The sequence below is a fragment of the Hemiscyllium ocellatum genome, chromosome 4 (assembly GCF_020745735.1).
Source record: "Hemiscyllium ocellatum isolate sHemOce1 chromosome 4, sHemOce1.pat.X.cur, whole genome shotgun sequence".
Taxonomy (NCBI): Eukaryota; Metazoa; Chordata; class Chondrichthyes; order Orectolobiformes; family Hemiscylliidae; genus Hemiscyllium; species Hemiscyllium ocellatum.
In genome coordinates, this window is record NC_083404.1 from 135,963,532 (window position 1) to 135,978,847 (window position 15,316).

General features: G+C 42.2%; 1 protein-coding gene across 2 annotated transcripts in view; it reads left to right on the forward strand.

Annotated features, from left to right (window-relative positions):
- The window catches only part of trappc8 (trafficking protein particle complex subunit 8), a 137,829-nt gene extending 123,133 nt beyond the window's left edge, over positions 1 to 14,696 (forward strand). For both annotated transcript variants that reach the window (XM_060823884.1, XM_060823885.1), the window contains 4 exons: positions 2,396 to 2,497; positions 5,006 to 5,151; positions 7,564 to 7,653; positions 13,539 to 14,696. In XM_060823884.1, the coding sequence (XP_060679867.1) occupies positions 2,396 to 2,497; positions 5,006 to 5,151; positions 7,564 to 7,653; positions 13,539 to 13,773 (573 nt within the window). In that variant the 3' untranslated portion in view covers positions 13,774 to 14,696. The remainder of the gene's footprint in view (positions 1 to 2,395; positions 2,498 to 5,005; positions 5,152 to 7,563; positions 7,654 to 13,538) is intronic.
- Positions 14,697 to 15,316: the final 620 nt, after the last annotated feature.

Consider the following 15,316-nt stretch of genomic DNA (forward strand, 5'->3'; position numbering starts at 1 on the left):
AAATGCAGGAGATTGAAGGGTCATCTGATAAAGTTATAAGATTGTGAATGGCATGGATAGAGTGGAAAGTATGAGGCTTTTTTCCAGGGTCAATTACTAGGAGACCCTCATTCAAGGTGTGAGGAGGGAAGTTTTGAGATGAGGCACCACACATAGGGTGGTGAGTGTTTGGAACATACTGCCAGAGGAGGTGTTGGAAGCAGACAAATAGCATTCAAGAAGCATCTGGATAAATACATGAATAGGATGGGAGTAAAAGAATACAGATCCTGTAAGTGAAGACAGTTTTAATATGGAAGGGCAAAATGTGTTGACACCGGCTTGGAGGACTGAAAGACCTGTTGTGCTTTCTTTTTAAAGATTAGATTCCCTACAGTATGGAAACAGGCCCTTTGAACCAACAAGTCCACACCAACCCTCGGAAGAGTAACCCTTGCAGACCCACTTCCCTACCCTATATTTACCCCCTGACTAATGTACCTAACACTATGGGCAATTTAGCATTGCCAATTCACCTAACCACACGTCTTTGGACTGTGGGAGGAAACCGGAGCACCTGGAGGAAACACACACAGACTCGGGGACAATGTGCAAAATCTACACACAGTTGCCCGAGGTGGGAATCGAAGCTGGGTCCCTGGTGCTGAGGGGCAGCAGTGGTAACCATTGAGCCACCGTGGTTATGATGGGTAATCTCGTTCTGAGGTGGATGACTTGAATGCTAATTGTCAAGGGGACAAAGGAAACCATTCATTTGTCATGATTAGTCAGGAAACCATCAGACCACAAGAAATAGTAACAGGAATCGGCCATTCAGTCCCTTGAGCCTCCCTTGATGTGAGGCATGTTGTTGGATCAGCCATTCAATAGGATCATGGCTGATCTGACAACATGCCTCATGTCCACTTTCCTGCCCTTTCCCTGTAACCCTTTGTATTCCCCAACTGGTCTTGAATCTGTCTATCTCAGCCTTAAATGTATGTAAGGATTTGCCTTCACAGCTTGTTGTGGAAATGAGTTCCAAACACACACAACCATCTGAGAGAAGAAATTCTTCCTTGCCTCAGTCTTCAATTGGTGTCCCTTTATTCTGCAATTGTACCTTCTAGTCCTAGACCTTCCTGTAAGGGAAAACATCATCTCAGCATTTACCCTGCCAAGCCCCTTCAGAATCCTGTTTCAACCACACAGCAAGTTTCTCAGCTTGCTCTTGCCTGAAAGTGATTGGATTGCTGAATTTCATGATGAAAGTGATTAAAACCATCCATGGAAGGTATCTCAATGATCCCAGATTGATAGGATTGCTAACAAGGGTATGTGGTGCATTGGCTGGGGGATTGGGTTTAGAGCCGTGAAGTTACACTACAGCTCTGTTGAGTCCTGATTAGTCCACACTTGGAATATTGTGTTCAATTCTGGTTGCCTCATTATAGGAAAGATGGATAAGCTGTACAGAGGACATTTACCGGGATGCTGCCTGAACTGGAGGGTATCCTTTATGAAGAAAGGTTGAGGGAGCTAGGGCTTTTCTCATTGAAGTGAAGAACAATGAAAGGTGACTTGATAAAGGTGTATAAGATGTTGAGAGGCACCGAGTGGATAGCCAGAGACTTTTTCCCAGGGCAGAAATGTTTATCATGAGGGGGCATAATTTTAAGGTGATTGGAGGAAGGTTTAGAGGACAAGTTTTTTTTTTAAAAGAGTGGTGCATTGTGTGGAATGCTCTGCCAACAGTTTTGGTAGAGTCAGATACATAGGGACTTTTAGGCAATTCTTGGATCAGCACATGGAAGATAGAACAAGGAAAGGTATGTAGGTTAATCTGATCCTAGAGTAGCATAAAAGGCTGACCCAATGTAAAGGGCCTGGCCTGGCCTGTACTGTGCTGTACTGTTCTATGTTTGTTGCCATTGGACATTTGCCTGTTAGAAAGTAGTGACCGTCTCAGAACAATGCCTCCCAAAAATGAGGAAATCTGTAGTACCTCTATTTATTCACAGCCAGTGACTTAGTTTATATAGCTTTACTTGATCTGTATGAAAATGGACAAATTTGCTGTGTACATTTCGATCCAGGGTATTTAGGGGCTGGGGTTGAGGTGGTCGTGGAAGCATGTACCTTTGTTAGTGTTTAGGGATCTACTACTTCATTAGCTTTAATGGCCATCTAGGTGCAGAATGTCTGTTTGTGATTTAACTGAAAAATGACCAGCCATGATTAGGCTGTTTGTGTAAGGGGTGAGGGAGCAGCCAGCTTTATATGCAAACTGATAGTCTTGTACCTGATCTACTTTCTGTTAATACAATATGAAGTAACAGTCTCTCACTGAGCAATGGTGGAAGTTTCAGTGAAATATTTGTGGCATAGAAATTTATTTTCTCTGTTCTTGTTACAGGCATATGTTGTTGAGGACAACAAGCAGCTTATATTGGAGGGCCAGCTTCATGTTGCCTTGGAGTCGATTGGAAAAGAAGCCTGTTCGTTGCCTCAAGTACAGGTAATGCTTTTCTGACTCGACGCTGTGGTGTTTATGTGACGTCTTGTAGCCTATCTTGATCCAGTTCAGTCCATTCCATTCCATTGTAATTCATTCTGTTGGTGGTAATGTTTCTCCATTTTGCTTCTGAAATTGATCTTAATCTAAATATGACTTGTGCTGGTATTTTCCTGGACCTGTGGACTGCAAATATTAAAAATGAACAACACCTTGAAGGTCATCTTAATTGATCCAAACAAAAAATGTTTTCCAGTCCCCATATTGTAACAACTCCTTGTTTATATAAAATAATTCCATATGGTTTCGGCCATATATTGACAATTCTTTGTGAAGAATGATATTGTAAAATCAGGCCTGTATTTACATTTCACTGAATTTGAATCTGTCCCCTCTTGAAATTTACTTTATATTAATAAGATTAATACAAGTTATTTTGTCTTCGTCACAAATATGTTGTAATGCACAACACTGCCATTTAGCCAATCATGTCTGCAATGGCTTTCTGAATAAGCAAGTCTTCGTCTTGTTGTAGGGGTCAGCAGGCCCTGGTGCTTTCTCCATGTCATTGCCTCTACCAATTACAAATGTAAGAAACATACAAAATTAGGAGCAAGAGTCAGCTATTCAGCTCTTCAGGACTGCTCTGCCATTCAGTATGATCTCATCTATCTCACTGCCATATTCCTGCTTTCCCATCATACCTTTTAATATCTAAAATTGTGTCAATCTCTTCCTTGAATGTATTCCATGACCAGCTTTCACAGCCTCCCGTAGAAAAAATTTCCACAGATTGACCACGCTGTGAGTGGGAATGTTTCCTCCTCAGTCCTAAATGGTCTACCCAGTGTCCCCCTAAGACTGTCGCCTGGTTCTAGACTCTGCAACCAGGGGAAACATCCTCCCTGCATCTAGTCTGTCTAGTCCGGTTGGAATTTTATACATTTCAATCCAATCCTTTCTGTCAGTCTAAATGCCAATGAATACAGGTCCAGTCGAACTAAAGTCTCCTCGTAGGACAGTCCTACCATCTCTGGTATCAGCCCAGTGAACCTCTGCACTCCCTCTGTAGCAAGTGTATCTTTTCTTAGATAGGGAGACCAAAATTGCAGACTGTACTCCAGGTGCAGTCTCACCGATATCTGCTGAATTCATATCATGTCATTGTGTTCATGTAAAGTGAAAGGTGGGACCAACAAATAAAAAGATCTCTGGATGTCAAGGGATGTACAGGATCGAAGAGATAAGAGAGAAAAGGAAACTTATTGTAGTATCTGAAGGCTGAAAACAGTAGATGCCTTAGTATAGCAAATTCAGGGGATTACTCAAACTTAGAGCAAAGATGGGAAATTAGAAAAGATACCACAGGTAACATCAAGAAAAATCTAAAGGTTTTACAAGTATACAGAGGAACCTTGATTATCTAGCATTTGATCATGTGAATATCAGATTATCCAGCAAGATCGCAAGGTCTCGATGCTCGCCTAAACTGTTATCTGGCATTCAATGCGGAATTCAACTAACTGAACAAAAAAGCTTCCCGTCTGTCCTTCAGATAATCCAAGGTTCCTCTATTAGAGACAAACTATGAACTAGGGAAAGAGTAGAACCCAAATGGCAATCTGTGTGGAGCTGGAAGATGTGGCTGATGTTTTAAGTGAATGCTTTGCATCTATATTTTCTATAGAGAAGAACAAGGTAGATCTAGAAATCGGGGAGGGAAACTGCAGTGTATTTGAATAAATTAGCACTAAGAGAGAGGAATTATTGGTTTTAAGAGACTTAAAAGTGGATAAATCAAAGGCCCACGTACAATATATCTAAGGCTGTTGTGGGAGGCAAGGAGTAAAATTCCAGGGACTTGGACCTGAATTTGTCAGTTATCCGTGGCCATTGGACAACAGCCAACAATAATGATATGAGAAGAGGCATCTTTAAGGAGTGAGTGTTTTTTCCACTCATGGAACATGGGTGTCACTGGCTAGACCAGCATTTATTGACTATCTCTAGTGCCCTAGAGAAAGTGGTGGTGAGTCACTGCCTTGGACCACTGCAGTCCATGTGCATTAGGATCTGGAATGCATTACCTAAATGAGTATGTGACTGGAGCTGATCTGATTCCGTAACTCTTTCTAGTAAAGATTAGTGACGCTGGAAATGCACAGCAGGTCAGGCAGCATCCAAGGAGCAGGAAAATTGACATTTTGGGCAGGAGCCCTTCATCAGGAATTCCCAATGATCATGATTCCTGATAGGCTCCTGCCCGAAACATCGAATTTCCTGCTCCTGGGATACTGCCTGATCAGTGCTTTTCCAGCACCACTCTAATCTCCAGCATCTGTACTCCTCACTTTCACCTAACTGTTACCAGTAACCATGCATTTAAAGGCATTGTATGAACTGCAAATATTTTCTGACCCTTGAGCAACGATTTCTATTGTGTTCAGTTTTGGGAAGAGATAAGTTATTTAGTTTGCATGTTTATTTTGGTCCCTATCTTGCATATTCCAGGAAGCACAGGAAATGGTTCTGTTGAAGTTTGTGCGACCTGAACAGCCACAGCAGCCTGCAAGACCGAGTATGGAACAGCTTTCCCACCTTATTAAGATCAGCTTGCATTACCCTGAATACTACGACCATCCCTTTCATCAAAAGAGGTTTGTAATTTGCTTTTTAAACACATCTAATTGGAAGTGTCTTGGCATGGAATTAACTATGCTTAAATGTGCTTGAAGGGAAAGAATTAATTATATACTTCTATGCTGAACATCAGGGTAGATTGCGAATGCAAGATTGAAGGATTATTCCTCTCAACATCATACCAGTATCATTTTTAGTTTCTTGAGTGAAACTTCTGTATTTTATGCACCATTTGAGTTTTATGCTCCAACAGCATTATGCCAGGATCATCTTGGAGAGGAGTGTTAACTTTTAGCTAATTTCCAAACCAGCACCTTCTCTTCACCCTGTCTGACCTGTTCCCTTTAGTCGCATGTTGCCACAATCTCATGTGCCTATATTTTGTCACTGAGCTTGATGCTATCTGATCAACTGCTTCTGAAGTCTCCATCCCTTCCCACCAAGCCTCTTTACAGATTCCCACTTGCCCCTGTCTCTCTTCTATATCTGACCTCCAAGTTTATTTTGACATTAAACCCACCCTTGTAAACTACTGACCATGTGACCCCTGACACTCATGGTTGCTGATATTTTAAATGGTTCTGTAGCCTTGGGTAGCCTTCTCTTCTTCCTCAGGATATCTCTTAACATTGCATTGTCTTCCTCTTCTCTTGCCAAAAGAGCCCCATCTCCAATCTCCCTTTGCTTTTCATAGTCCCTGAGCATATTGCCATGTCCCAGTTCTGTTTTTCAAATTCAGTGCTGGCCTTTTATGTTTCCACTTCTACCAGAGCACTGAAACATTAGTGTTTCCAGTGGCATACCTGTGAATACCATGCACTATCTTTTTCTGTCCTTCTTGACTTGTATCTCTTCACATGGGCACTTATGCCATCCTTCTCCAGTGTTACTCCTCTGAGCTTGATTATGCCCACTCTTACTGATCTAACTATGAAAAGGCATCAGCAATAGCTTGTTTTATCTACCTCGTCCAACACCCAACCTTTAACTCTGGACCTGGAGCTGTCCTTGGCTGTGATCTTTACCTCACAGCTGTTTCTTAGTAACCTAATTAACAAAGGTGAGGCCAAGTTACTGCAGCCCTGCAACTCCGACATCTCTGCAGTCCTCTGCTTCGAGCCTCTGTGCACCTCCAGCTTTAATTACTCCAGCATTGGAGACCCTTAAAATACAAGCTTCCAAACTAATAATACGAATTGGACACTTTCCGTCATAATATTGTGACGCTACTATGGCCTTTATCCTGGTTTATTTATTTTTCAAAGTGAAGTTTGAGCCAGAGGTAACGAGTTGTCTTTTCCACCCAATAAAATAAACAACCAATGAACCCCTGGGGTTTTTAAAACTTTAGAACAATAGGAGCAGCATGAACGGGTAGAGGTGGGCTCCCACAGAACCAGAGTTTCAGTTTAGCTTTCAGTGATTGGGATTTTGAAGTTGGCTCTGGAAGTTGTTACCTACGTCTTGGCTGCAAAAAGCTAGAATTCTTTCTCTAATACAGAATCGCAGGAGACAATCTATTTTACAGAACTTTGCTTTGCCAAGGGTGTGTTTATCAGATGCTGCTATATTGGTACCATTGCTATTTAGTTAAATCGATTATTCTGTTAAGTTTTCCAGTAGAGTGAGGTGTATCAATTCTTTTTGTTAGTCTTACACCCAGTTAAAATACAAAAGTGTGTTTTGCTTAAAGCCAAGTAGTGTGACCAATTGAGTGACATCTGGAACACAGCACCTTACACTTGCCTTTAAATAAACCAAAAGTTAGGGTCTAGGCTATCTCCTTGATGTAGTTGAAGGAGGTTTGGTCTGGTCCATAACAATATATTCAGCAAAATCTTGTGCTTGGAACTTTTGGGGTATTTTCTCTGATAATTGAATTGTTGCATTTCATTGTGAAAACAATTTAAGAAGAACATGGTCAGTGTTTTATTGTTCATCTGAAAATGATTTTTTGAATTCACATTAACTCTGTTTACTGAAACTGGTTAAAGCGAAAACAAAGTGCAGTTTATAAAATATAAACTTACAACTAAACCTAGAAAGAAACGTTGCACAAAAACGTCACCGGACTGAACTGGATAAAAAGCAAGCAAGTTAGTGGAGCCTCAGAAAATATTGGAGTTCTTGAAGTTATACCATAATTGCTTTGAGGAATGTGTTTGTAATATAATTGCATGTGATTGGTAAGTCAAGTGACTAGTGCACAATACTTCATTTCCTACATTCAAATAATAAAGACAAATATTTTTTGACTTTTATTTCATCGCCTTTTTGCCAAAAAGATGTCTGTTTAGAAACATTAGAATTCTAGTAAATGAGCTTCGTATTACGTTAAAGTTCCATTTTTGTCCTTGAAATATGTATATTTGTAGGTGCTGGGAATCCATTAACATTTTTGTGATTTCATATTTTTCTCTGTCCTGCAGTTTATGTTTAGTACCAGTTACTCTCGTTCTCTTTAACTGCTGTCAGATTGAAGTGGACATTATCATTGATCTTCGACACAAGGCCACAAGGTAAGGCCATTTCTAAAACTTCTAAGTTTCATTTTCAAACTGCTAATTCTAAAATAGCTTAGGTATGCTTTATGTTTTTGTTACTTCAGTGATTATTTTACTGGAATAAAGGCAAAATACTTCAGGTGCTAGAAATCTGAAATAAACACAGACAAAGCTGAAGAAGCCAGTGGGCTTGGGAGCGACCGTGGACCGAGAAACCATTAATGTTTTGAGTCCATTATGAACATATGAAAGAGGATTCTGGATTAGTGGTGCTGGAAGAGCACAGCAGTTCGGGCAGCATCCAAGGAGCAGCGAAATCGATGTTTTGGGTAAAAGTCCTTCATCACGGCTTTTGTCCGAAACGTCGATTTCGCTGCTCCTTGGATGCTGCCTGAACTGCTATGCTCTTCCAGCACCACTAATCCAGAATATGGTTTCCAGCATCTGCAGTCATTGTTTTTACCTTACCATATGAAAGAGGAGTCATTCTAGAATTGAAATGTTAACCCTGATTCTTTAGCTACAGATCCTGCCAGAATTCAGAAATTCTGAATTTCTCCAGGGGCACGGATTGCAAGGAATGTGAATTCTGTTTTGTATAACCAAGTCTCATCTTACCAGACCGCTGTCTCATTATAAACTGAGCCAACTGGTGATGGTTTAACCTGGGGCCGCCATCCCTCAGATGAGGGGAGAGGTTGAGGAGGAGAGTCTGACGTGGCAAACTCAGGCAGTGCACGAATTGAACCCTCCCTTATCAGTGTCACTGCTTTGCAAACCAACAATCCAGTCAAGTGAGCTAAACCAACCCCTTTTTGTATAATGTTGGAGTAATAATCTGGAGTTAGGAGGCTCCCTCCATAATGGTGATACTGCAGTTGATTGGATTGGCATTAAAACCCAACTGGGTCACTAATGTCTCTTGGAGAAGAAAACTTTTATTCTGTGTTGAAACCTGTTTTTTAATGAAAGAGATTTCTTAATGTGCTTGCATGTGTTTTTCATTGCTGATATGCATTCATTGGCAACCTTCAAGTTTTAAGCAATTAAACTTGGCATTCATTGAAGCACTGAGTTCAAAAACTAAATGAGTTTTGCAAGTAAGAAGAGAAATTGCTGGAAACACTCATCACGTCTGACAGTATCTTTGGAGAGAAAGCAGAGTTAAGTGTCCAGTGACCCCTCCACTTCAAAACTGATTGTACCTGGGAGGAGGTTGGTGTAGACGTTGGAAGAAAGTTAGGCATGGTGGCTCAGTGGTTAGCACTGCCACCTCACAGCGTCACAGACCCGGGTCCGATTCCAGCCTCGGGAACACGTCTGTCTGTGTGGAGTTTGCACAGTCCCCCCCCGTGTCTGCATGGGGTTCCTTCCACAGTCTAAAGATGTACAGGTTAAGTGGATTGGTGATGCTGAGTTGCCCATGGTGTTTGGGGGTGTATCAGCCATGGGAAATACAGGGTTACATGGATAGGGTAGGGGATGGGTCTGGATGCGATGCTCTTTAAAGGTTACCGTGGACTCGATGGGCCAACCGGCCTGCTTCCACAGTGTAGGGATTCTAGACCAATGTCAGCCTGGGAGAATGAATAGCTGCTAATGAGGAATGTTAGTGGCTGCCAGTTTTGGATTGTTTGTGGTAGCAGGCCATGTGATAACAAGAGACAAGGCTTGGTGTGTGCCGGTTGGAGTAAGGAAATGGGTGAAGGTGCTCAGGCCCTACAATTATTGAACTCTGTATAGAGTTCAGAAGGTTGTAATCTTTCCAAGCAGACTGAGAGGTTATTCTTCCAGTTTGTATTGAGCTTTGTTGGAGTGCTGTCGGAAGCCAGGGAGAGAGACACGTTAGCCAGGGAATGAATTGACGTTGAAAAGGCAAGCAACCAGCGTCTGTCATTTTTTCAGACAGAACATGGGTCCGCAAAGCAATCGTCCAGTCTGTGCTCTGTTTCTCCAGTGTAGAGGAGAGCACTGACCACAAGCTTTGTCCGAGTGCACTCTGAATGCTGTTCCAGTGTTGGACAACAGTCCATCATAAATAAGCTTCCGGACAGCTGGCAGATCCACTCAGTTATTCCAGGCTTTATCGTCCATGATGCTATGGCTCATTATGCATGCCACAGAATCATTCCAATGCAGGAAGGGCCATTCAGCCAATCCAGTCTGTGCCAGCTCTCCAAATGAGCATTTCACCTATTTATCCTTTTCAGATAATGTTCTAATTCCCTTTTGAAAGCCTTGATTGAACCTGCCTGTCCTTACACTCAGGAAGTGGGTTCCTGACCTGAGCTCCCCACTGCATGGAAATGGTTTCTGTTCTCTCTTTCATAACTCAGCAGAACCTGTTCCAGTTCATGTTGTCCAGAACCCTCATGATTTTGAATACTTTTATCAAATCTTCTTCGAGTCCCCAGTATGGGAACAGTCTGTTTGGCCCAACAAGTTCACACCAACCCTCTGAAGAGTATGCCACCCAAACCCAATCCCCATTACTCTACATTTACCCCTAATTAATGCACCTAACCTACACATCCCTGAACGCTACGAGCAATTTAGTCTGGCCAATTGACCTAACCTGCACATCTTTGGACTGTGGGAGGAAACTGGAGCACCCAGAGGAAACCCACGCAGACACAGGAAGAATGTGCAAACTCCACGCAGACCGTCACCTAAGGCTGGAATTGAACCCGCGTCCCTGGCACTGAGAGGCAGCAGTGCTAACCACTGAGCTACCATACTGCCCCAAAATGTTTCCTAAGACTCCCTTTCTTTTCCCCTCTCACCTCTACCTCGCTGACCACCCCTCTCTTGGAGGAGTCCTGTCTGAAACATGAGCCGCCTGGCAGGGCTCCTCCACCTCACTCTACCCTACGTACCCTTACCCCGCACCTACCTCACTTCTCATGCTAGCCTTCCTAATTCTAACTCCCTGACTACTCCCCACTAACCCCTTCTTCTAAGCGCCCTCTATCTCCCCTCTGGCTCTGCCTTGCCTTGAACCTGTCACTGACTGGGATAGATTGCAGGTAAGATCTGAACCACCACCTTCCTAAGGAGAACAGTCTTAACTCTCCAGAATCTTCACATCCTTCCTAAATGGTAGTGGCCAAAGCTAGACATTACAGTGTCAAAATTAGTAATTGCTGCAAGTGCATCAAAGCTCCGTGCTGTTCTACTGTGTGCCCCTATGAGGGAATAAGTGCTTTCTTAACTGTTCTTGAGCTGTCCTGTGACTTTCAATGACATACGCATGTGTATGCCAGGTCACTTTATTGCATATTGATGACTATTGAAGTGCTGCCTGACCCCTTTAAGTTTGGTTATGAATAGTCTGAAGCTTTCATCTTTGTCTGTTTTCATACATTAGTTGGCTGTAACTTTTTTAATTCAAGTTAAACTCTGAAAGCACTAAGGTCTGGCAGAAGCCTTCGAGAGAGAAGCAGTTAATGTTTCAGGTCAATGGTCTTTCAGTGGAAAGGGAACAAGTGATTTAAGCAGCTGAAAGTGTGGGAGAAAAGATGTGGGAAGATCTGTGATTGAGTGGAAGCAGAACAGATCGAATGACAAGTTGGTGGAGATCAAAGGGGAATAACATTTAAACTCTTATATTGGAAATATTTCTTCAGGAGTATGTACATCAGTGGTATCAGTACATATGCATTTGCCAACTCTTTGACATCAGTACTGCATAATAATGATGGCAGTTTAATTTGGGAGTAGTACTTCACACTAATGTCATCTTGCTGTTCCGAGATATTTAGCAATTGGCCTCTGTTTTTTCCAAACTGCCTTTTTCTATTTTCAGTCTGCATGGAAATTTAAGTATTTTGCTTTGCACGTCTAAATCCTGGTTATTCGTGTGAAATAGTTAAGTTCCTGGTATCTATTCTCTGGAGGACACTGATTTCAGCCACTTCACAAAATTCCTGTCAAAGTGCCCACCAGTCAGGCCAGCAAGTTGTTTCTCTTCAGCGTCAGACTTTGGGATCTCCCTGAGGCAATGAAAGATGGCAGAGAAGTCAGCCTTTCTCTTTCTACCTTCCGCATAATTTATTTATTTTGCATTTTCTAAAAGCTAATTTCCCTGAAGCTTAAATGGATGTTGTCAGATATTTTTGCAAGGTAAGTGTGTCCATTTGGGATTTGACTTCATTAGAAAAATTATTAGCAGCTTCTCTGAATCTCTCATTCTGAATTGTTATTGTTCATTGCCTGCAGCTTTATCACAGTCAGTCCTTGCATTGCTAATGGGTCACATGTTACCTTATTGAAAATAGATACCATGTTGATGTGCTATAGAGTCATAGACATGTACAGCATGGAAACAGACCCTTCAGTCCAACCTATCCATGCCGACCAGATATCCCAACCCAATCTTGTCCCACCTGCCAGCACCCGGCCCATATCCCTCCAAACCCTTCCTATTCATATACCCATCCAAATGCTCTTAAATGTTGCAATTGTACCAGCCTCCACCACATCCTCTGGCAGCTCATTCCATACACGAACCACCCACTATGTGAAATAGTTGCCCCTTAGGTCTCTTTTATATATTTCCCCTCACCCTAAACCTATGCCCTCTAATTCTAGACTCCCCGACCCCAGGGAAAAGACTTTGTCTATTTATCCTATTTGTGCCCCTCATAATTTTGTAAACCTCTATAAGGTCACCCCTCAGCCTCCGACGCTGCAGGGAAAACAGACCCAGCCTGTTCAGTCTCTCCCTATAGCTCAAATCCTCCAACCCTGGCAACATCCTTGTAAATTTTTCTGAACCCTTTCACGTTTCACAACATCTTTCCGATAGGAAGGAGACCAGAATTGCACGCAATATTCCAACAGTGGCCTCACCAATGTCCTGTACAGCTGCAACATGACCTCCCAACTCCTGTACTCAGTACTCTGACCAATAAAGGAAAACATACCAAACACTGCCTTCACTATCTTATCGACCTGCGACTCCACTTTCAAGGAGCTATGAAGCTGCACTCCAAGGTTGCTTTGTTCAGCAACACTCCCTAGGACCTTACCATTCAGTGTATAAGTCCTGCTAAGATTTGCTTTCCCAAAATGTAGCATCTCACATTTATCTGAATTAAACTCCATCTGCCACTTCTCAGCCTAATGGCCCATCTGGTCCAGATCCTGTTGTAATCTGAGGTAACCTTCTTCGCTGTCCATTACACCTCCAATTTTGGTGTCATCTGCAAACTTATTAACTGTGCCTCTTATGCTCGCATCCAAATCACTTATATAAATGACAAAAGGTAGAGGACCCAGCACCTTGTGCTCTCTGCACAAAATTACTTTTTTTTCCTGAATCAAGAGTTTTATCCCTGCAGATCATTTATTTTGCACTGGGTGAATCTGTATTTAGTCCAAAGTTTTTTACAAAAAAATTTAGATTGATGGATGTTTTGTATTAGTTAAATTACGATTAAAATTGCAGTTGGGTTGCTCCAGTATGTTTTATCCAAAATTAATGGTGTTCATCGCCATTTGTTGAGAGTGCAGAGTTAACACCTCCCATTTGTGTTTCTGGCCCTAACCTTTTCCTTGTCAAGTTTGAATCTCTACATATCCGTCTGCATCATGAAGACCCCTCTGTTTCTCCTTTGAGCAGAGACACAAGCAGTTCCTCATCTACTGCTAACACTTTACGCCACATGGTTAAAGCTCTCCTCATTAAACAGATTCCCCTCCAGGTCAGACGTTTTACTATTGAAACCTGTATGGGTTATTGTTCTGCCTGCCATTTTGTGATGGGTGCAACATTGTTCATGCCCTCCTTCCAAACATCTATCTCACATCTCTCTTTCCACTTAGTTTAGGAACAGGAATAACTCAAATGATTAGCGGATGAGATGTTAGCTGATCTGTGAATGTTTTCTTTCTCCTAGTCCAGAAATGTTGGAGGTCCACGGTTCATTCACGTGGCTTGGACAGACCCAGTACAAAGTTCAGCTGAAGGGCCAGGAGGTTTACACTGTTCCATTGAAGGCTTGTTTTGTTCACGCCGGTGTATATAATCTTGGGACGCCCAGAGTCTTCGCCAGGCTTGCCGACCAGAATGTGCAGTGTGAAACCAGCCAACAGAACTCCACACCGGCCTTGATAATTATCAACAATATCTGAAGAACTGGCAGCACCTCATGTCCCTATCACCGTCAATCTCAGAAGGAATCATATGTACTGATTGCTTTCTTTTGTAGCTATTGTTGGAATTTCCTGCAGTTGTACCCTGCACCCACAACAAATACAGAGCTAGTATCTCAAAATTGTACAGAACAAATGGGTGGGGTGGGGGGTGGTTGAGGACTAAACCAGACCTAAAATTATTTTGTCTTTCACAATAAAAGAAATTCTGAACTTGATGTGCATATGTAAGATGATTTTTGAATATATTTATCATTCATCTCTGCTTAGACCTTTTTTAATGCAAATGTTGAATATAGGTGTGCAGATTGGGCCATCTGTTAATGATGCAGTTTAAAACTGCTGTTACCTTTTCCAGCACATGGTTTGAATATCTGCAGTTGTCTGAGAGGATATTGGTTGTAACTTTGGCTTTTTTTCTTTCTTCGGCCTTCATTTCTTACTAAATCAAAAGACCAGTGATCACTAACTGTGTAGTCTGTGGGAAAAGAGCATTAATGCATGAGCTAACTCCTCATTGGTAATTGTGCGAAAGCAAATCGTTTACGTTCACCCCCTTTAAGGTGTAAAATTAAACATTGCTTACACGAATTCTTCCAATGCCCTATTGTTTTACATATTCATTTGTTTCCTCAATATTATCTCAGGTTTAGAAGATGGCGCTGAATAATGAAGCATACCTATTTTTGGTTTGATTGAATTCAATCCAATGTTTATTTCACAGCCACAGGGTTTTGAGTTGGACCCAGCTAGCTACATTATGATGGAACTTTGCAAATTTAATATGTTATTTAATGTATCAACAGAATTAAAATGAACACAAATGTCTTTTCAAGAAATGATGTATTATATTTATAGCTAATGTCTGTAAATAGAATAAAACATAACCCATATATAATTGAGTTGTTTCTGTCTGTCACATGGAAGTGTGTTTGTTTTTCCAAGTTTATTCATGGTGTATGCACCACTGGCTGGGACAGCATTTATTATCCAGTTGCCCTTGAAGATGGTGGTGAACTGCCGCCTTGAATCACTTCGTGTGCTGTGGGTAAACCCAAAATTCCACCGGGGAGGGAGTTCCAAGCTCTTTGACCCAGCAGCCCTGAAGAAACAGTGATCTATTTCCAAGTCAGGAAATCCAAGTGCCTTGAATGGAAACTGATTGATAATGGTGTTCCCATGTATCAGCTGCCCTCAGTAGTAGTTGCCTTGAGGTTAGAAGGTATTATTTACCAAGCTGCAGTGCAGCGGCACGGTGGTTAGCACTGCTGCCTCACAGCGCCAGGGACCTGGGTTCAATTCCCGCCTCAGGCGACTGACTGTGTGGAGTTTGCACGTTCTCCCCGTGTCTGCGTGGGTTTCCTCCGGGTGCTCCGGTTTCCTCCCACAGTCCAAAGATGTGCGGGTCAGGTGAATTGGCCATGCTAAATTGCCTGTAGTGTTAGGTAAGGGGTATATGTAGGGGTATGGGTGGGTTGCGCTTCGGCGGGTCGGTGTGGACTTGTTGGGCCGAAGGGCCTGT